General features: G+C 39.5%; 1 protein-coding gene across 3 annotated transcripts in view; it reads right to left on the reverse strand.

The window, feature by feature from the left end:
• The window catches only part of LOC124619745 (ankyrin repeat and IBR domain-containing protein 1-like), a 527,110-nt gene that overhangs the window by 153,141 nt on the left and 350,529 nt on the right, over positions 1 to 23,440 (reverse strand). For all 3 annotated transcript variants that reach the window (XM_047146322.1, XM_047146321.1, XM_047146323.1), the window contains 4 exons: positions 20,766 to 20,900; positions 9,561 to 9,768; positions 6,402 to 6,556; positions 46 to 237 (listed from right to left, as the gene is read on the reverse strand). In XM_047146322.1, coding sequence (XP_047002278.1) covers positions 46 to 237; positions 6,402 to 6,556; positions 9,561 to 9,768; positions 20,766 to 20,900 — 690 coding nt within the window. The remainder of the gene's footprint in view (positions 1 to 45; positions 238 to 6,401; positions 6,557 to 9,560; positions 9,769 to 20,765; positions 20,901 to 23,440) is intronic.

Below are 23,440 nucleotides of genomic sequence, written 5' to 3' on the forward strand. Positions count from 1 at the left end.
CTGTAAGATAATGTTCGAGGTACACACCACTGTCCAAAAACTTACTACTGTTCCTTCCATTCTTCGAGAAGAGGGAGGAGTTTCAGGTGGAACTAGCCCTTTGGATACAGCTCGCACAAATTCATGACGCTTACGGCGGGCAAGAGCTGTGGTCTGGATAATCACTGCTCGAGGTGTTCGAAGGTAAGGCCGCGCAACCATCTCTGACAATCGTTCTGTGACCTCCTCAAGTTCATTCTGAAAAGTGTTACAATGATTTTAAGCTACAGTGTTACCTATTTGATGCTTAAAAGTCTACAGTCAGTACAGCAAGAGATAGTTGTAATATTACAAGGATAGTAATTTCTAAATGATTAATGGAAAATCTCATATAAAGATGTGAAACAAATACTAACAAAGAGATAGAGGGGCTGGCCAGTACTTACCTCAGCTCAGTACAGCTGATAGATACACAAAAAACAGAACCGAAAATTTACGTTCCTAGCTTTCGGAACAAATGTTCCTTCATCAGGGAGGAGAGAGGGGAAAGAAAGGGAAGAAGGGAAAGTGGGTTAAGTTACTCACAACCCAGGTTATGAAGCAACAGGGAAAGGAAAACACATGCCTGCACTGCACAGCCTTTTACATCAGTATGACAACAACTAAACTGGCTGAGCGCATGAACGGACACAGACGAACTGTCCGCCTAGGAGATGTCCAATACCCAGTTGTGGAGCATGCTCTCCAGCATAATTCTAGGGACCTAGGAACCTGCTACACCGTATGTGCCATTTGGCTTCTCCCACCCAACACCAGTCCTTCTGAACTGCGGAGATGGAACTTGCACTCCAACACATCCTTTCATCCCGCCATTCCCCTGGACTGAACCTACGTTAAACAACCTCACTCCCAATTACTCTTCAGTCTTCTCCTCTTTCCCTTTCCTCTTTAGCCATTCACGCATCTTTTCATCCTTCATAGTTGTGTTTATCTTTATACTATATACCTCTTTACTTCTGTATGCATCCTCTTTGGTTTTAAGCTGGCACAGAACTTACAGTAGAATATCTTTGGCTTCCCTCTGACAACCATGCCTCCATCCTTGCTACCCACCCTGTTTTCCTTTCCCTGTTGCTTCATAACCTGGGTTGTGAGTAACTGAATCCACTTTCCCTTCTTCCCTTTCTTTCCCTTCTCTCCTCCCTGATGAAGGAACATTTGTTCCGAAAGCTAGGAACGTAAATTTTCGGTTCTGTTTTTTGTGTATCTATCGGCTGTACTGAGCTGAGGTAAGTACTGGCCAGCCCCTCTATCTCTTGGATAGTAATTTCTTTCAGACATGAGTAATACACATAAAAGATATACTAACAGGTACAATACAAAACTTACAACACTCCATTTGAATGAGACAGTTACAAATACTTGTCCCAACTATAACACCTGGGAACAAAGAAGAATATTTATAGATCAACAGAAAACAGTATTTTTAGCTGAACAGTCGCTTTTGTTAAGCAGCTGATCAAATTTACACTTTATCTTGTGACAGATTGCAGCATTATTGAGTGCTTAATGAATGCAGTACTAATAAAGAATCACTAAGAACAATGGATTGCCCTTGGAAAAACTGTGAAAGAAATTTAAAAATGTCAAACTTTTGAAGCTAGTGAGACAAACAAAATGATGAAACAATTTAATGGTGTCTTCTGATAAATATGTCTGGTATTCATTTCTCTCATGTCTAAATCGTGTAATCACTACACCTTAATTTGCTGCTCATAGATATACCCAGATACTTCATGTTTGTGACTCCAGTTTGTAGGCGAGTAATTTTTTCAGCTGTTTATGCACAGTGCACTACATTTCATTATGTCAAGAGTGAGTATCTATTATTTGGAACCATGTGAGAATTAAATGTCTATATTAGTGTTCCCACAAACAAATTAAGTCCCCAGTTTAATAAGGAACAACTGTTTATTTTGTAACCATTCTCACCAATAGCCACCTTGCCTCTACAACAGAAAAATAACTGGCCAGAGATGTTACAAGGAAAAAGAATTCATACTGAGATAAGTTGAAACTGTATCAAAGAAATTAAACTTTTCATACAACAACAAGAAAAATATTAATCATCTATATGTCTTCCTGCTTTCTACAACAACTTTCTAATGATATTTTTTCATATACAACAACATTGTCCAAGAACAGCTTTCAATGGCTAATGAATATTGCCTTAATGTAAGTTATCTATGACTTCCCAAAATCACTGCAGATGAGTGCAGAGACAATTCCTTCAACAAGGATACAACTGATTCCAAGAGTAATTTTTCTCCCAGTGAACCAGTGTTCTAGGTTTAATGATATCAGTGCTGAATAGATATTAAAACTCCTGGCTTCCTTCCTTTTACTCAACTAAGCAAACAACAATTCTTGGTGGAGGACCTGAAAATAAACTTAATATGATACCTATACTGGTCTGCACAGCAAAATTGTTCTCCCAATGACAAAGTGTTTTGCTCAACATTACACTCAATTTGAGGATCAGTTTACCCACTGCTTGTTATGTAATTCCCCCATCGCATTCTACACTGTGGTTTCAGTTACCTGAGACTGCAGTCGTGTGTGGGAGTTGCGTTTGTGTGTGTGCGTGTGTGTGTGTGTGTGTGTGTGTGTGTGTGTGTGTGTGTGATCTATTGTTGATGACGGCCTTAATGGCTGAAAGCTTTATTTGTGATAGTCTTTTTGTTGTGTCTATCTGCGACAGCATCTCTGCTACATGGTGAGTTGCAACCTCCCTTTTCATAATATTGTTTCATTCCATCTTGGATTTTCTATTGTTTGATACATAAGAACATTATCTTCAAAGTGTAAGAAAACTAAAACACAGACATAAAATATTTCTCCTTACTAACCTAACATACAATAACAATATTATGAAAAGGGAAGTTGCTGCTCACCATATAGTGGTGATGCTGAGTCGCAGATAGGCACAACAAAAAGACTCTCAGAATCAAAGCTTTCAGTCAGGAAGGCCTTCATCAACAATAGACGACAGACACACACACACACACACACACACACACACACACACACACACACACGCTCACACACACAACTGCAGTCTCAGGCAACTGAAACCATACTGCAAGCAGCAGCACCAGTGCATGATTTTAAGGAAGAGGTTGGGGCAGGGAGGGGGAGGGATAGTCTGGGGGGGGGGGGGGGCAGACAGTGAAGTGCTGCAGGTTAGATGGAGGGCAGGAGAGAGGTGGGGAGGGGTGGGGGTGGGGGGGAGGTCGGAGGGAAGTAGTGGAAAAGAGAGAAATAAAAAGACTGGGTGTGGTGATGGAATGTTCCAATTTCAGCACTGCACAGCCGTCATTCCACTATCACACCCAGTCTTTTTATCTCTCTCTTTTCCACTACTTCCCTCCCCCCCACCCTCCCCACCTCTCTCCTGCCCCCGGTCTAACCTGCAGCACTTCACTGTCCACCACCCCCACCATACTATCCCTCCCCCTCCCCACCCCAGCCACCTCCTTACCTCCATCCTGTTGCCACTGGTGCTGCTGCTCGCAGTGTGGTTTCAGTTATCTGGGACTGTAGTTGTGTGTGCGAGTTGCATTTGTGTGTGTGTGTGTGTGTGTGTGTGTGTGTGTGTGTGTGTGTGTTTATCTATTGTTGACAAAGGCCTTAATGGCTGAAAGCTTTAATTGTGAGGGTCTTTTTTGGTGTGCCTATCTGCAATTCAGCATCTCTGCTGTATGGTGAGTAGTAACTTTTGTTACATTCCATCCTGGATTTTCCACTGTTTAACATACTACAACAGATAGACAGAAATATGCATGGATAATGCATCTACCAACCTCTATAACAGGGCTATAACTTTCTGAAGTTTTTCTGTGAAATGAGGTCTACCTTACCCATTATTTTCTCCATATCATCCATAATAATTACTTGTTGGCCTCCTAGTCTCCATAACAGTATACACAAACACTATGCCTAATGCCACTACAAAACACGAGAATCTAAACATGGTACAAAAAATTGTACCTGGTGGTGGTTACAATAAAAAATTTATTAATTTTAACAAGCAACAATGGTAAAAAAGTGAATGTAGCTAGATATCAACAAAAATAAACAATTTTTTTAAAATAAAAGTAATTATAATACCTTTTATATGCGTGTTCCCCTGCTGCTGCTTAGTGAGTGAATTTTTTTATCCATCCAATTATTTATATTAAATCTCACATTTAAGAAATTATTCATGCAGAAGAAATATACAAACACACTGCCATTTGACCACCGGACAAACTCCCGTATGGAGGACATAGTAATAGGCACCCCTGGCATAGAGAAACCAATAAAAGAGTTGAAAACAAATAAGTCGCCAGGTCTGGATGGAATCCCTACAACATTGGCCCTTTACTTAGCTTGCATTTATTGCGAATCTCTTGTCCAGCACAAAGTCCAAAGTGACTCGAAAAAAGCACAGATGACTCCTGTATCTAATAAGGGGAAAAGAATGGATCCAAAAAATTACAGAATATATCCTTAACATCAATTTGCTTTAGAATCCTTGAATATTTCAATTTAAATATAAGAGATTTCCTTGAGACAGAAAAGCTTCTGTCCACTAATCAGCATTGTTTTAAAAAGCATTGCTCATGCAAAATTCAGCTTGCCCTTTTGTCATACATCCTGTGAACTGTGGATGAAGGGCAACAAGCAGATTCCACATTCCTAGATTTTTGAAAAGCATTTAACACTGTGTCCCACCGCAGGTACAAGCATACGGAATAGGTTCCCAGATTGTGACTTGCTCAAAGGCTTTTTAAGCAATAGAACCCAGTATGTTGTCCCTACAGCAAGTATTCATCAGAGACAAGGGTATCACTGGGAGTGTCCCAGGGAATGTTATAGGACCACTATTGTTTTCTTTATACATCTGGCAGACAGGATGGACAACAATCTGTGTTTCTTTGCTGATGATGCTGTGATGTACATGAAGATGTCATAACTGAGTGGCTATAGGTGAATACACGATGACGTAGACAAAATTTCTAGCTAGTGTCATGTAAGACGGCTAGCTCCAAATGTAGAAAAATGTAAGTTAATGTAGATGAATAGGAAAATAAACTCATAATGTTCAAATACAGCATGAGTAGACAGAGTCACATTGATCAAATATAATGTTGCAAAACAATATGAAATGGAATAAGCATATAAGGATTGAAGTGGGGACGGGGAATGGCCGACTTCAGTTTATTGGAAGAGTTTTAGAAAAGTGTGGTTCATCTTTACAGGAGACCACATACATAATAATAGTGAGACCCAATTTTGAGTATTGCTTGAGCATTTGGGATCCACAACACATTGGATTAAAAGAAAAAATCAAAGCTGTTAGATTTGTTACCGGTAGGTTCAAACAACATGCAAGTATTACAGAGATGCTTCGGAAACTCAAATGAGAATCCCTGGACAGAAGTTGATGTTTTCATCAAGGAGCACTACTAAGAAAATTTAGAAAACTGATTTGAAGCTGACTGTAGAATGATTCTACTACCAGCAACATACATTTCATGTAAAGATCATGATGATCAGATGAGACATTAGGGCTCTTATCGAGGCATTTTCCCCTTGCACTATTTGCCAGTGAGATAGGAAAACAAATGACTATTGGTGCTATAGAGCTCTCTCTGCCACACACTGTACAGTGGCTTGTGGAGTATGTATGTAGATTTTCTTCTTTCATGGTGGGAAGCAGCAATTGCTCCTTTTTCCTGTGTTGCTGTTATATTAATGTAATTTATGCCTCTATTTTCAATTTGTCCTTCCCTTTATATCTGATTTGTCAACCGCTCCTCAGGTTTTCAAAACTCACCTGTTGCCAACATTCAACCATTAAACTTTTTCTTATACTGTTACCTCTCTAGGTCTGGAATCATAGCTCACTTTCCTACTTATTAAATAAACGAAACACTTTTTTAGCCTAGTTACATGAACTTCATTACTACTGTATGACCTAGGTCTTGTGCTATAAGCTCATTTTCTAGAAAATGGGCTTATAACCTGAAATCTAAGTTTTACAATAATAATAAAATTTTTCAATGTTTTCTGTTTATATTCTTGATTGATCAATTCTTTCACCCTTTTATTATTATTATTATTATTATTATTATTATTATTATTATTATAAGGAACCTTCAGTCCTTACTTGACTGTCGTATTTATGTGACTTTTGCCTCTTTTTATTTGTCTGTGTCTGCAACCATTTGGTAAGAAAATTTTTTTATGTATACTTGAAAAGAACGTCTACTAAATTTTGATGCAACAGCACAACTAACACAGAAAATGTTTTATTCAATATTGCAACTACATAGAGGCTAAAACAGAAATTTATGTACAAAAATCAGTTCTCTAACCTGCATAAATTCAAAGATGGATTTGCTGTAACCATTGTCATGTAGATAATACCCATGAACGTATGAGCCACAGAGCACCCTACGTGCTTTCAGTAGCTCTCGTACACCATCTTCCACAAATCTAGCTCCTTCTGGTCCCAGTTGATTAGTACGTTCTGTCAACAATATTAAAATATTTTTAATTATAACCTGTTCTTTATCTTCTTAATCAGTCTGCTGTTCAGAGCTACAGAATACATGTTACAGATACTATTGCCACTGTTAAAAGAAATGCACAAACTGAAAGGAAAATTCACTTGTGAATTTTCCCTTTACATGGAAAATCTCGAAAAAAAGAGTGTGTGGTGCATATTAATGAATTCTTCCAGTACAGGTGAAGGATACTAATTTCTTCTCAATCAATTTTGTTAGCTGGAAAGAAATGGTCCTCACCACGTCTCTTAAGAGTTAAGTTAGAGAAAGTATGACATTATATGAGTCAGGACATGTAACATCACAAGTTTGAATGTTATAGGGAAACTAGAAAATCTACAAGGGAAATGCAAAGGCTCAGTATATATAGTGGGGAGGGGGGGTGGGGGTGTCAGTGAAGTGAAATGGAAAGAAGACAAGGGTTTCTGGTCAGACGAGTATAGGGTAATATCAACAGCAGCAGAAAACAATATAATGAGAGTAGGATTCATTACAAATAGAAAGGTGGGCCAGAGAGTGAGTTATTGTGAACAGTTCAGTGATAGGATTATTATAATCAGAACAGATAGGAAAGCAACACTGACAACAGGTACACATGGCAATGTCTCAAGCAGAAGATGAAGAGATAGACAAAGTATATGAGGATATTGAAGAAGTAATTAAGTATGTAAAGGGAGATGAAAACCTAATAATCATATTAGACTGGAATGCAGTTGTAAGGGAAGGAGTAGAAGTAATGTTTACAGGAGAACATGGGCTTCATAGTAGAGGAGAGAGATTAATTGAGTTCTGCAATAAATTTCAGTAGTTATCACAAATACCCTATTCAAGAATCACAACAGGAGGAAGTATAGTTGGAAAATGCTGGGAGATATGGGAAGGTTTCAGTTAGATTACATCATGGTCAGGAAGAGATTCCAAAATCAGATATTGGATTGTTAGGCATACCCAGAAGCAGATATAGATTTGGATAACAATTTAGTAATGACGAAGAGTAGCCTGAAGCTTAAGAGGCTAGTCAGGAAGAAACAATGTGCAAATAAGTGCGATGCAGAAATGCTAAGGAATGAAGAGATACACTTCAAGTTCTCTGATGCTATAGATACTGTGATAACGAAGCTATATTATTTCACTGATGCTCAATTCAGAAAGAACAAGTACCGTATGTAGTGTAGTATATCTTAGTGTAGCATAATAATTCATGGTGTAACATAAAATAAATAAGGTCTTTGTTTAAAATGAAATTGACTGGCGCACACCGCATCAAAATCCATCCAGCAGATGAGTTGTTTGAATTTTAATAGCATAGGCAAGATGGAGCAATGTGGTCACGGAGTATGCAAAGCCTGTAGGTGAAGAGGAAGTAAGGGCATTTGGAAGGATTTTGAAGCTCAGTGCAAGAATACTTTTGTGAAAAACTATAAGTAAAATGCAGGTTTTGGGGAGAAACATTCCTTGGCAAAAAGGGTAGGATTCATCCATGGCCCTGAAGGGTGGGAGAAGCAAGAATAGTATGTCCACAAAAATATGATTTACGGCAGAGGGAGCAACTGCAAATTTTATTCTGTGGAAGTTCTAGAGTGAGTTTACATGGGAAGAACATGTGTGGAGTGTCATACCAAAATTGTGTATTGTTGTAAAAGTGACTTGTCTGATGTCATAGTCAGCTAAAATGTTATAAATAAAGGATTCCCTCATTCAGGGCATATCATAGTGAGTACTGACTGAGGACGGACCTGTAGCATTACACCTCAGGGACGTGCTAATGCTTTCGGTAGTTCATCTGATATTTGCAAAGTCAAAACATGAACAGTGACACAGGAGGGTGACATTAATTAGTGTTTCAAATTTATGTTACTGACTATGACAATAACTACAGATTTAGATGTGGTTAGCTCAGATGAACAAAGTGTATGTTGCCCTATTATCTCATGTGTCACACTGATGCTGGTAAGTAGAGCAATGCTTCTTAACTTGCTGTTAGTTTCTCAGGATTGGGTTAAATAATCACAGGTGGCCTTCTGGTCATGGTTGTGGCTGTCAGTTTTTATCGTCTTGGAGAATATTACATGTTTAGGTCCCAAGTAGTTTCAAAACTATCCAGACATCTCGGTTATAAAGTCTCAGATGGTAGCAGAACCATCGTTTGATCTCAGACTGGAGCAGCTAGATATGTAAATTTACAGTAGACAAGTTTTATTAAGAATTAATGGCTATAATGTAGGCATTGTGAATTCTGGTTCAAGGCACTTTCATCTTTATGTTTATACTGTTGTTAATGTACAGCAGCCTAATAGGAGGACATAGGGTGTAAACAATATATTGTGTTATTATTAGATTCATGTTTTACTTATTTGATAGTGTACAAGCCCCTCCACAAATTTTCATTGGCAATGCAGAGAATAGGCATGCCATCCCAGTTGGAATGCATCATCTGAATGAATGCAAACCAGGTAGGGGGGAGATAGGTTTCAACATGTGGAAGCAGTGCATAATGGCAACGAGTGAACTGAATCAACAAGCAGGTATCTGGTATCATTCGTTCATACATGCCTGTTATTCCTCTGCTCACAGAGGATCTACACAAAATAAGTTTTTTCTCTTCAATGCAACAGATATAAAGGGAAAAGATTCATGAGGATGCAGGGGCTACCGACAGTGGAAGAACAACAAAGAATGACAAGCGAAAGGGAGGGTTTGGCTCAATTTGTGCAACATCAGAATCAGTCAAAAAACATATTTAAAAGTCAGTGACATTTTGCACATACACTTTGTAAGTACCATGACTCCATTTATCATCTGTTTTAATGGCATGCCTCCCTTTTCCAGTATTTTATCCTTCTCTTTTGACTCCTGAAAACTTTAAGCTTATGGTTCACTAACCAGCCTGTTTCTATTGGCATTTGTCATTATGAATACATTCTGTATTAAGAATCTTTTGTTATTGTATAAGTACATACTTCTTACCAGTGCTCGAAACTTGACCTGTTCCTAGAACCTGTCCTGTTCCTGGCCCCTGTGCTGTGCTAGTAGATGCCAGCAACAACTGAGCTTTTTGTCGCGCATTTATCAGCAGGGGCTCCTCCAGACGGTGACTGTTTTCATGATTCTTGAAACGAGTGTAGTAATGCAAAAAACGGTTAAGTTCCTGAACTTGCTGGTTACGGACAACTGCCTGAAATATCAGAAATGAGTAAGAATACTTACATGAAGAGAACTTAAATTTCTATACAAATATCACTAATAAGATTGAATAATTAAATACATAAACTATGATCATTGTTTGAGATGGTAGTTCTCCTGGTAGCATAGCAAGTACAGTAGAAAGCACACATTAAAAGTCCAGAATTATAGTATTGAATGTAAAGCACAGGGCAGTGGATTGCTTTTACTTGTATCTGTACTCAGCTTCTCAAGAATATGTAAACATAATTGTTCCACTGGTGTCTTTGTAACATTTTAAAAAATAGTATGCAGGTCACAAGAATCCAATTAAGAGTAACAATTTACTTTTACTTAATATGCAAGTAATTGGTAATTGGTGGCACTGAATATTTTACGTTGTTAAAATTAAGAGTTGAAGGTAAGCCTCTTTAACATTTTGATACACACAGAAACCTAATAAAGACCACTACTGAAGAGTCTACAGATTCTGATTCCACAGCACAATAGGTTTTGCTTTTAATAATGTGATTTTAATCAGTGAATACAAGAAAGATAACAAATCTGCACAAGGACTGTTATTTTCAAAATTCTTGCATAAAAACCATACATTACTCTGCAGGATCCATTTGCAAGGAGTTTCCAATACTTATGGACAAGATACCGGACTGTAAAGTTGGAGAGCGAAACTGGAACTGCCCTTTAAACACAACTTACATAATCAAAATATCCACGGGTGTACTGCCGGTCTACAGTGTCCAACGGGCACAATATTTCGGCGATCATACATGTCGCCATCATCAGGTGAACTGACGGACTGAGCTCCTGCGAACGTGCCGGTACGGAGATCCATACGCTATGGCTGCTCAGGGGGAACTGGGTTCGGTCACGGCGGTGGCCAATTTAAATACCCTCCGCCCGCAGTGCACTCCCTCCGCCGTCCGCGCCACGGTCGCGCAGTGGAACAGATTGCGATGGCGTCTGAAATGACATCGGTGTGATGGCTCTGTCCGCCGTGGTCGTCACAACTATACGTTTGCTCGATTTACTCTTGATTAACCCAATCGCTGGTTCCCAAGCCTTGCTAAGATTATAGCCACAGTCGCGGTTTATGAGGTCGCCATTGGTGCGAATTTCGATGGCCTCTCTAACAACACTGCCCCAGTATCTCAACGTCTGTACCAGAATCCTCGTGCGTTCATGCTCCATAGCGTGATTTTCCGACAAACAATGTTCAGCGACCGCCGACTTGCTTCGATTCATCAGTCGAGTGTGCCTCTGGAGTTCATGGCATTGATCCTATCCCATCAAAGGCAGGGCTACCTGTGAAACCAGTCATGAGATTTACAAGCTAAGCTGCAACCACTGTGCTGCATTCTATGAGGCATGACAACCAACATGCTGTCTGTCCACATGAATGGCCACTGACAAACTGTGGCCAAAAAACAAGTGGACCACCCTGTTGCTGAACATGCTGCCAAACATGATATCCCTCATTTCAATGAGTGCTTCACAGCCTGTGCCATATGGATCCTTCCCATAAACAACAGCTTTTCTGAATTGTGCAAGTGGGAACTTGCATCCTACGTTCCCCTAACCCTCCTGGTCTCAACCTTCTTTAGTCACTGTCCTCACCCATCCAGTCCCATCCCTGTTCCAATTCCAGCACTACACAGCCATCATTTCACTGCCACACCCTGTCTTTTAATTTCTTTTATTTCTCTCCTTTCCGCTACTTCCTCCGCCCCTCCCCCTCTCCACCTTCTCTCCTGCCCTCAATCTAAACTGCAGCACTTCACTGTCTGCCACCCCCACCATAATATCCCTCCACCTCCCCACCCCAGCCTCCTCCTTACCCCCACCCAGTTTCATCATGCACAGGTGCTGCTGCTTGCAGGGTGGTTTCAGCTATCTGAGACTGCAGATGTGTGCACAAGTTGCCTTTTGCTTGAGTGTGCGTGCGCGGGTGTGTGTGTGTGTGTGTGTGTGTGTGTGTGTGTGTGTGTGTGTGTGTGTGTGTCTATTGCTGACAAAGGCCTTAATGCCCGAAAGCTATAATTGTGTGAATTTTTTTGTTGTGCGTATCACGACTCAGCATATCAACTACACTCCTGGAAATTGAAATAAGAACACCGTGAATTCATTGTCCCAGGAAGGGGAAACTTTATTGACACATTCCTGGGGTCAGATACATCACATGATCACACTGACAGAACCACAGGCACATAGACACAGGCAACAGAGCATGCACAATGTCGGCACTAGTACAGTGTATATCCACCTTTCGCAGCAATGCAGGCTGCTATTCTCCCATGCAGACGATCGTAGAGATGCTGGATGTAGTCCTGTCGAACGGCTTGCCATGCCATTTCCACCTGGCGCCTCAGTTGGACCAGCGTTCGTGCTGGACGTGCAGACCGCGTGAGACGACGCTTCATCCAGTCCCAAACATGCTCAATGGGGGACAGATCCGGAGATCTTGCTGGCCAGGGTAGTTGACTTACACATTCTAGAGCACGTTGGGTGGCATGGGATACATGCGGACGTGCATTGTCCTGTTGGAACAGCAAGTTCCCTTGCCGGTCTAGGAAAGGTAGAACGATGGGTTCGATGACGGTTTGGATGTACCGTGCACTATTCAGTGTCCCCTCGACGATCACCAGTGGTGTACGGCCAGTGTAGGAGATCGCTCCCCACACCATGATGCCGGGTGTTGGCCCTGTGTGCCTCGTTCGTATGCAGTCCTGATTGTGGCGCTCACCTGCATAGCACCAAACACGCATACGACCATCATTGGCACCAAGGCAGAAGCGACTCTCATTGCTGAAGACGACACGTCTCCATTCGTCCCTCCATTCACGCCTGTGGCGACACCACTGGAGGCGGGCTGCACGATGTTGGGGCGTGAGCGGAAGACGGCCTAACGGTGTGCGGGACCGTAGCCCAGCTTCATGGAGATGGTTGCGAATGGTCCTCGCCGATACCCCAGGAGCAACAGTGTCCCTAATTTGCTGGGAAGTGGCGGTGCGGTCCCCTACGGCACTGCGTAGGATCCTACGGTCTTGGCGTGCATCCGTGCGTCGCTGCGGTCCGGTCCCAGGTCGACGGGCACGTGCACCTTCCACCGACCACTGGCGACAACATCGATGTACTGTGGAGACCTCACGCCCCACGTGTTGAGCAATTCGGCGGTACGTCCACCCGGCCTCCCGCATGCCCACTATACGCCCTCGCTCAAAGTCCGTCAACTGCACATGCGGTTCACGTCCACGCTGTCGCGGCATGCTACCAGTGTTAAAGACTGCGATGGAGCTCCGTATGCCACGGCAAACTGGCTGACACTGACGGCGGCGGTGCACAAATGCTGCGCAGCTAGCGCCATTCGACGGCCAACACTGCGGTTCCTGGTGTGTCCGCTGTGCCGTGCGTGTGATCATTGCTTGTACAGCCCTCTCGCAGTGTCCGGAGCAAGTATGGTGGGTCTGACACACCGGTGTCAATGTGTTCTTTTTTCCATTTCCAGGAGTGTATATGGTGAGTAGCAACTTTCCTTCTCTAATATTGTTACATTTCTTCATTAAAGTTATGGTTTCAAAATGCTGTAGAAAGAGAACCAGTACTTAGAATGATCTCAAATTTGAACAACATACTATTGACGCAGGGGAAAACTTCCTGGAAAAAATAAAATTAGTGAAAATTTGACCAACAGATGGTTCTGTAAGCATCAGAATAAGCACACCAACAGACAAAGGGGACACAGCTGTTCCTCAGTTTGCATCTGAGATGCCCAACATGACTATCTCCATGAAGGACCACACACTGCTGGTAAAGCTCATTTACAAGAATGGTGACTGTGTGCCAGTAGCCCTGCAGAAGTTCCAAACACTCAAGGGAGTGGTTCAGTGTCCACAATGGGTCAGGAGAAAATCATTACAAACTTCAAAAAGACAGGTTCTTTTGAAGTCCAATGCAGAAGAGGGAGGAAGGTAGTTGATCCAAAGTCTGTCGAAGATGTGGCCACAGCATTACAGGAGAGATTGAGCAGTGGTGTGCAAACATACAATGCACAGGGAATTGCCGTGAAAATTGGGCACGCCTGTGATCACAGTGGTTAAAATCCTATGAAACAGCCTACATTGCTATCCATACAAAAATCACCCATATTCAGGAGTTGCTTCTGCTCATCTGCCAGCAAGACAAACATTCACTCTGGAATTTCTTGCTCACATGGAAGTGGACAATGAATGGCCATGTAACATTCTGTGGACAGACAGAGCTCATTTCTATCTCCAATGGTCTGTCACTATGCAGAATTGCAGAATATGGGCATCAGAAAATTCACACGCTCTTCATTCTGTAAAGGCAACTATGCAGTGCGGGTTGACAGCATCATTTATCATAGTGCCGTTGAGGACATGAGTCCTGTGGGTCCTGTTACCTGTGCTGTCACTGGTAAACGCTATGAGTCTTTCACACACCAACGTCATTCCAACCCTTCGACAACATGGATGACCTGGTAGGATTATTTTTATGGAAGATAGTGCTCCTCTGCACACTACACAGCCAGTGAAATGGCTGCTGCTGAGATATTTTGGAAATGTTAGAATTATTGGCCATCATTTCCCTACAGCATGGCTGTACGGATCACCTAATCTTAACCTGCGTGACTTTTGGATGTGGATTCACCTTAAAGATGTTGTGTTCAGTGCTTCAATTTCATGCATAGCTAAACTGTAGGCATGACAAAAGAAATCATTGGAATAGTTAAGGGAGGTGAAAATTTAATTGTGATGAAGGACTGGAATTTGATAGAAGGGAAAGGAAGAGAATGAAAAAGAGTAGGAGAACATGGCTTGGAGGAAAGGAATGAAAGAGGAAGCAGCTGGGTACAATTTGGTACAAAGAGCAATTTAAGCATTGTTAATACTCTTAATACATAGTTCAAGAATCATCAAAGAAGGCTCTATACATGAAAATTACTCAGAGCCACTGGAAGGTTTCAGACTGATTATCTAACGATAACACAAATACTTCAAAATAGGACTTTAAACAGTAAAATCCAGGATGGAATAATGATAATATTACGAAAAGGATATATTGCTACTCACCACATAGTGAAGGTGCTGGGTCACAGACAGGCACAATGAAAAGACTGCTAAATAAGTATGCTTTTGGCCAAAAGGCCTTCTTCTGAATTATATAACACGCACACACCCATTCATGCAAACACAACTCGCACACATATGACCACTCTCACTGGCTATTGACGCCAGATTGCAAACTACTGCACACGATGGGAGAAGCACTCTGGGTGATGGGGTAAGGATGAGGCTGGGACAGGGAGGGCAGGGATGCTACCCTGTGTTCCTCCCACCATGCCCCAGCCTCTTCCTACCCCCACCACCCAGACTACTTCTCCTATCATGCACTGTAGCTAGTAGTGTGGCCTCGGCAGCTGGAGGCAGTGGTCATGTGTGTGTTGAGTTGTATTTGCATGGAAGTGTATATGTATTTTATCAAATTCAGAAGAAGACGTTTTGGTAAAAATCTTACTTATTTAGAGGTCTTTTTGTTGTGCCTGTCTGTGGTTCAGCATCTCCGCTATATGGTGAGTAGCAGTTTATCCTTTTCATAATATTGTCACTTTAAACTGTGAGCCATTTCTGGTGGCAGATGTGGATCATAATTTGTTGTTTATGAACTGTAGATTAAAACTGAAGAGAATGCAGAAAGGCAGATAATTAAGGAGCTGCGATCTGAATAAATTGAAAGAGCCAAGGTTGTTGGGAGTTCCGCAGGAGACATTAAGCTATTCTTGACTGAAATGGGGGAAAGTATTACAATAGAAGACAAATGTGTAGCTTTGAGTGAGGAAATAGTGAAGGTGACAGAAGATAAAATAGGTAAGAAGGTGGCACTCAGTAGCAATCCATGGATAACATGGGAGATATGGAATTTAATTGATGAAAGGAGAAAATATAAAAATGTATCAAATGAAGCAGGCAAAAGAAAATACAAATGTCTAAAAAATGAGACTGATAGAAAGCACAGAATTGTTAAGTAGGAATGGCTATGAGAAATGCATGGCTGTAAAAGTGTGAATGCCTGGTAAAAGATAGATGCCACTTATCGGAAAATTAAAGAGCCCTTTGAAGCAAACAGAAACAACTGTATAAATATCAACCAATGACATGGCAAGCTGATGCTAAGCAAAGAAGGGAAAGCTCAAAGGAGTATATGGAGGGGCGATACAAAGGAAATGAACTTGAAGACTATATTCTAGGAAGGTAATTGAGGAAGTAAATGAAGATGAGATCTGAAATCTTGTAATGTGAGAAATCTTGTAATGTGAGAGAAAATTAACAGACCTTTGAGAGACCTAAGCATACAAAATGGTCCTGGAGTAGACAACACTCCCACAGAAAAAATGAGATTCTTGGGAGAGCTAGCTACAAGCTAAACTATTCCTCCTGGTATGCAAGATATATGAGACACAAAAAACACCCTCAGACTTCAAGAAGAATGTAACAATTTCAGTTCCAAAAAAGGCATGTGCTGACAAGTGTAAATATTACTGAATCATGAGTTTATTCATCATCGATTTAGTACATCATGGTTTCACAATACTGACACGAATTAGTTACAGATGAATGAAAAAAAGGAAGAAGCTGACCTTGCAGAAGATCAGTTACTGTTCCGAAGAAATGTAGGAACGTGTGAAGCAGTACTTACCCAACAATTTATGTTAGAAGACAAGTTGGAGAAAAGTAAACCTACATTTCTAGCATTTGTAGTTTTTAGAGAAAGCTTTTAACATTGTTGACTGGAAGGCACTGTTCGAAATTTTGGAGGTAACAGGAAAGAAATACATAGAGTGAAAGGCTATACTAGAACTGAAAGCAGACTGCAATTGTAAGAGTCAAAGAAACGGGAAGGAATCAATAGTTTGGAAGGGAGTGAGACAGTGTACCCTATCATCAATGTTACTTAATCTTTCCACTGAGCAAGCAGTAAAGACAACTGAGAAGAAATAGGAAATTAACATTCAGGGAGGAGAAATAAAAACTTTGAGGTTTGCCGATGACTTTGCAGTGCAGTAAGAGATGACATAGGACGTGAAAGAGTAGTTGAGTGGAATGGATAGAATCTTGAAAAGTATGATGGTTAGAGTTTTGATGAACACAAATAAGAGTAAAACCTGGGCAGTGGAATGTAGTTGAATTAAAGCAAGTGATGATGAAGAAATTAGATTAGGATACAAAACACTAAAAGTAGTACATGAGTTTTGCTATCTGAGCAGTAAAGTGATTGATGATGGTTGAGGTAGAGAGGATATAAAATGCAGTCTGGCAGTAGCAATAAAAGCATTTCTGAGTTTGTTAACACATAATACAAAATTAAGTGTTAGGAAATTTTCTGAATGTATTTGTCTGAAGTCTAGTCACATACTGATGAGAAACATGGATGCTAAATAGTTTAGGCAAAAACAAAATGGAAGATTTTGAAATGTGGTGCTAAAGATGAATGCTCAATATTGGATGGGAGGATTGAATAGTTAATGATATGGTTATGGCACAACTTTGAAACAAGAGATTGGTTGATAGGATACATCCTGAAGTCAAAGAATAGTAAATTTGGTGATGGAAGGAAGTGTGAGGTGTGTAAAACTTGTAGAGGAAGTCCTCAATATGAATAGAGCAACCAGATGAAAAGAATGTATGTTGCAGCAGTGATTCAGAGATGAAGAAAGTTGCACAGGATAGACTACTTTTGTGAGATGCATCAAACCATTTTTCAGAATGACAACCACAACAACAACAACAACAACAACAACAACAACAACATTGGCATTTGTAGTGAGAACCTACATTTTAACAATTGACTTTAAAGCACTAGGCTACCTTGTATTCTTCACACACACTAATCACTGCCAGTATAAACATGACAACATGTCACAGAAAAATAGGACTGAATAGGGATTTGTGGACAGAACCTATCCAATGTGCCACCAAATAACCCATACATAGAATGACCACATGAATTTACAGTTAAATATCTGTATCACCACCAACAAAGAAAACAGTGTCTCAACAATGCAGCAAATGATCTTTATCTGCTTTGGGGAGAACTGCCACGAGGTTTAATATCCAAGACATGGATTCTCTAGAACTTATCATCCTTTGAAATGATTTAAGTACAGTCAATATTTGTGACTGTACCACAGAAAATACAATTATATTAACCACATTTATTCTTTAACTCTGTAATGGAGTGCATACAGTTTTGAAATTTCCTACCAAATTAAATCTATGCACTGGATTGGGTCTAGGACCTGCAGTCGACAATGTTCTTCATTACTGAACTACCCACAAAAGATGTGAGTTCAAGTTCCTGTCCAATATAGCATTCTAATTTGGTAGGAAGTATCTAAATAGAACACAGTCTGTTTCAAAGGGCAATATTCAGTATGGAATCAGTCTTTATGCTGTGGCAACCTTTGTTGTAGGTGTGCTTGTAGTCCCACAAGGTATGCAGGAGGACTTCTGTAAAGTTAGAAAGTGGGAGAGATGTACTGATAGAACAGAAGTTGTAACAGCAGCTTATCAGTCATGGCTGGCTACATCAGCTGGTAAGAACATTACCCACAAAAGGCAAGGTTCCAAGTTTGAATCCTGATCTGTCACATACTTTTAATCTACCAAGAAGTTCATAACTGCAATATGCATACTGAATCATAATAACCTAATTTCCTGACAAGTCTGTTATCTTGGCAGAATTATAGAATAAAAGTCAAAAACAATTATTACGACTGTTTGCTATGAAAAAATGAAATTATGACCACAACTTTTGAAGTCAATTTTCAGGGAATAAAAATGGCTACGAAATAAGATTCACAGGAATTGCAAAATGGCTACGTAGGAATGGCTCAAGGACAAATGTAAGGATTTAGAAGCATATATCACTAGGGGAAAGACAGATGCCACCTACAGGAAAAATAAAGAGACCTGTTGAGAAAAGAGAACCACCTGTGTGAATATCAAGAGCTCAGAAGGAAAACATAGCCAAAGTAAAGAAGGAAAAGCAGAAAGCTGGAAGGAGTATATAGACATTCTGTGCAAGGGAAATGTACTTGAGCACAATATCATGGAAATGGAAGAGGACATAGATGAAGAAGAGATGGGATATATGATACTGTGTGAAGAGTTTGACAGTGCACTGAAAGACCTAAGTCGAACCAAGGCCCTGGAAGTAGACAACGTTCCATCAGAACTACTGACAGCCTTGGGAGAGCCAGCCATGACAAAACTCTTCCATCTGATGGGCAAGATGTCTCAGGCAGGTGAAATACCCTAAGATTTCAAGAAGAATATAATAATTCCAATTCCAAAGGAAGCAGGGGTTGACAGATGTGAAAATTACTGAACTATCACTTTGATAAGTCATGGTAGCAAAGTACTAACATGAATTCTTTACAGAAGAAAAGATAAAATGGTAGAAGCTGACCTAAGGGAAGATCAGTTTGGATTCAGGAGAAAGATAAGAACACACGAAGCAATACTGACCCTATGACTTCTCATAACAGGTAGGTTAAGGAAAGGCAAGCCTACATTCACAGCATTTGTAGACTTAGGGAAAGCTTTGACAATGTTGACTGGAATACTCTCTTTCAAGTTCTAAAGGTTACAGTGGTAAAATACAGGGAGCAAAAGGCTATTTACAATTTGTACAGAAACCAGACGGCAGTTATAAGAGTTGATGGGCATAAAAGGACAGCAGTAGTTGAGAAGGGAGTGAAAGGGTTATTCCTGATGTTATTCAATCTGTATGTTGAGCAAGTAGTAAAGGAAACAAAAGAAAAATTTGGAGTAGGAATTAAAATCCAGGGACAAAATAAAAACTTTGAGGTTTGCTGATGAGACTGTACAAAATAATTCTATCAGAGACAGCTAAGGGCTTGGAAAAGCTGTTGAATGAAATGGACAGTGTCTTGAAAGGAGGACATAAGATGAACATCAACAAAAGCAAAATGAGCATAATGGAGTGAAGTTGAATTAAATCAGGTGATGCTGAGGGAATCAGATTAGGAACTGAGACACTTAAAGTAATAGATGATTTCTGCTATTAGGGCAGTAAAATAACTGATGATGGTCAAAGTAGAGAGGATACAAAATGTAGACCGGCAACCGCAAGAAAGGCATTTCCAAAGAAGAGAGATTTGTTAACATCACATGTAGATTTAAGTGTCAGGAAGTCTTTCCTGAGAGTATTTGTATGAAGTGTAGCCATGCATGGAAGTGAAACATGGACAATAAACAGTTTAGACAAGAAGAGAATACAAGCTTTTGAAATGTGGTGCTACAGAAGAATGCTGAAGATTAGATGGGTAGATCATGTGATTAATGAGGATGTACTGAACAGAATTGGGAGAAGAAAATTTGTGGTACAACCTGACAACAAGAATGGATTGGATGGTACAACACATCAACGGATCACCAATTTTGTACTGGAGGGTAGCAAGGGGGGGAATGGGGGTGGGGTGGGGGGGTGGGGGGGGGGGGGGAAGGTGTAAATAAATGGAAGCGACGAGATGAACACAGTAAGCAGATTCAGAAGGATGTACATTGCAGTAGTTACTTGGAGATAAAGAAGTTTGCACAGGATAAAGTAGCATTGAGAGCTGCATCAAACCAGTCTTCAGACTGAAGACCACAATAACAACATTGTTCTTTTGCTTCTATTTTGGCCTGAGGTGTCGATTTATTTCCTTGCCTAATCTGTTGAGCCACAAATGTCTCTCTCATTAATGACCATTGCATACCTTCCTTTGAGTGTAGATTCACTTGAAATAATCTTCTATTTTGGTCACCTTTCACTTTCATAGTAATTAAAGAAAACATGTAATACTGCAGTTATTAGACAGTTTATTTATTTATTTTTTATCTAGCATCAGTTCTACGAAACAACTTCCAGTGTCTGGACATAAAACACTTTTCACACTTTTGTTCTTACCTCAGTGATAAGAGCCCCCTGCCGCTCATCAGCCTTGTGCACTGCTTCAAAACGATTGCAACGAAAATAGCCACCTGTTGCTGAACTGTGTTTCTTCCAGTTCTCCAGACACACCCAGCAGAAGTCACACTTACACTGCAAAAGAAGTGTGAAATGTGATTTATTCGTCTCATTACATACAATTTTCAAATCATTTAATGTGATGTATAGGAGACATGTCAAGTTTTACAGTAAGAATATTTTAGGAGAAATACAAAAGTTTTCATTATTTTGTATACTCTCTGAGATACAGCTACACAAATACTTATTATAGTTTTCAATACAAAAAAAAAATATATATATATATACAATTACGTTTGTTATTGTCGCTGTTGCATCTCGAAATCTTTCCTGTCGTCTTATTTTCTCTTTATTTTCTCTTAGTCTCACTTTCTAAGTCACATCATCTTTGTTTTTAGATATATATTTCCTACGTGGAATGTTTCCCTCTATTATAACCATATCATTAATTTGAACCCAACAATTACGTTTGTTATTGTCGCTGTTGCATCTCGAAATCTTTCCTGTCGTCTTATTTTCTCTTTATTTTCTCTTAGTCTCACTTTCTAAGTCACATCATCTTTGTTTTTAGATATATATTTCCTACGTGGAATGTTTCCCTCTATTATAACCATATCATTAATTTGAACCCAACAATTACGTTTGTTATTGTCGCTGTTGCATCTCGAAATCTTTCCTGTCGTCTTATTTTCTCTTTATTTTCTCTTAGTCTCACTTTCTAAGTCACATCATCTTTGTTTTTAGATATATATTTCCTACGTGGAATGTTTCCCTCTATTATAACCATATCATTAATTTGAACCCAACAATTACGTTTGTTATTGTCGCTGTTGCATCTCGAAATCTTTCCTGTCGTCTTATTTTCTCTTTATTTTCTCTTAGTCTCACTTTCTAAGTCACATCATCTTTGTTTTTAGATATATATTTCCTACGTGGAATGTTTCCCTCTATTATAACCATATCATTAATTTGAACCCAACAATTACGTTTGTTATTGTCGCTGTTGCATCTCGAAATCTTTCCTGTCGTCTTATTTTCTCTTTATTTTCTCTTAGTCTCACTTTCTAAGTCACATCATCTTTGTTTTTAGATATATATTTCCTACGTGGAATGTTTCCCTCTATTATAACCATATCATTAATTTGAACCCAACAATTACGTTTGTTATTGTCGCTGTTGCATCTCGAAATCTTTCCTGTCGTCTTATTTTCTCTTTATTTTCTCTTAGTCTCACTTTCTAAGTCACATCATCTTTGTTTTTAGATATATATTTCCTACGTGGAATGTTTCCCTCTATTATAACCATATCATTAATTTGAACCCAACAATTACGTTTGTTATTGTCGCTGTTGCATCTCGAAATCTTTCCTGTCGTCTTATTTTCTCTTTATTTTCTCTTAGTCTCACTTTCTAAGTCACATCATCTTTGTTTTTAGATATATATTTCCTACGTGGAATGTTTCCCTCTATTATAACCATATCATTAATTTGAACCCAACAATTACGTTTGTTATTGTCGCTGTTGCATCTCGAAATCTTTCCTGTCGTCTTATTTTCTCTTTATTTTCTCTTAGTCTCACTTTCTAAGTCACATCATCTTTGTTTTTAGATATATATTTCCTACGTGGAATGTTTCCCTCTATTATAACCATATCATTAATTTGAACCCAACAATTACGTTTGTTATTGTCGCTGTTGCATCTCGAAATCTTTCCTGTCGTCTTATTTTCTCTTTATTTTCTCTTAGTCTCACTTTCTAAGTCACATCATCTTTGTTTTTAGATATATATTTCCTACGTGGAATGTTTCCCTCTATTATAACCATATCATTAATTTGAACCCAACAATTACGTTTGTTATTGTCGCTGTTGCATCTCGAAATCTTTCCTGTCGTCTTATTTTCTCTTTATTTTCTCTTAGTCTCACTTTCTAAGTCACATCATCTTTGTTTTTAGATATATATTTCCTACGTGGAATGTTTCCCTCTATTATAACCATATCATTAATTTGAACCCAACAATTACGTTTGTTATTGTCGCTGTTGCATCTCGAAATCTTTCCTGTCGTCTTATTTTCTCTTTATTTTCTCTTAGTCTCACTTTCTAAGTCACATCATCTTTGTTTTTAGATATATATTTCCTACGTGGAATGTTTCCCTCTATTATAACCATATCATTAATTTGAACCCAACAATTACGTTTGTTATTGTCGCTGTTGCATCTCGAAATCTTTCCTGTCGTCTTATTTTCTCTTTATTTTCTCTTAGTCTCACTTTCTAAGTCACATCATCTTTGTTTTTAGATATATATTTCCTACGTGGAATGTTTCCCTCTATTATAACCATATCATTAATTTGAACCCAACAATTACGTTTGTTATTGTCGCTGTTGCATCTCGAAATCTTTCCTGTCGTCTTATTTTCTCTTTATTTTCTCTTAGTCTCACTTTCTAAGTCACATCATCTTTGTTTTTAGATATATATTTCCTACGTGGAATGTTTCCCTCTATTATAACCATATCATTAATTTGAACCCAACAATTACGTTTGTTATTGTCGCTGTTGCATCTCGAAATCTTTCCTGTCGTCTTATTTTCTCTTTATTTTCTCTTAGTCT

Source organism: Schistocerca americana, chromosome 6 (assembly GCF_021461395.2).
Source record: "Schistocerca americana isolate TAMUIC-IGC-003095 chromosome 6, iqSchAmer2.1, whole genome shotgun sequence".
Classification (NCBI taxonomy): domain Eukaryota; kingdom Metazoa; phylum Arthropoda; class Insecta; order Orthoptera; family Acrididae; genus Schistocerca; species Schistocerca americana.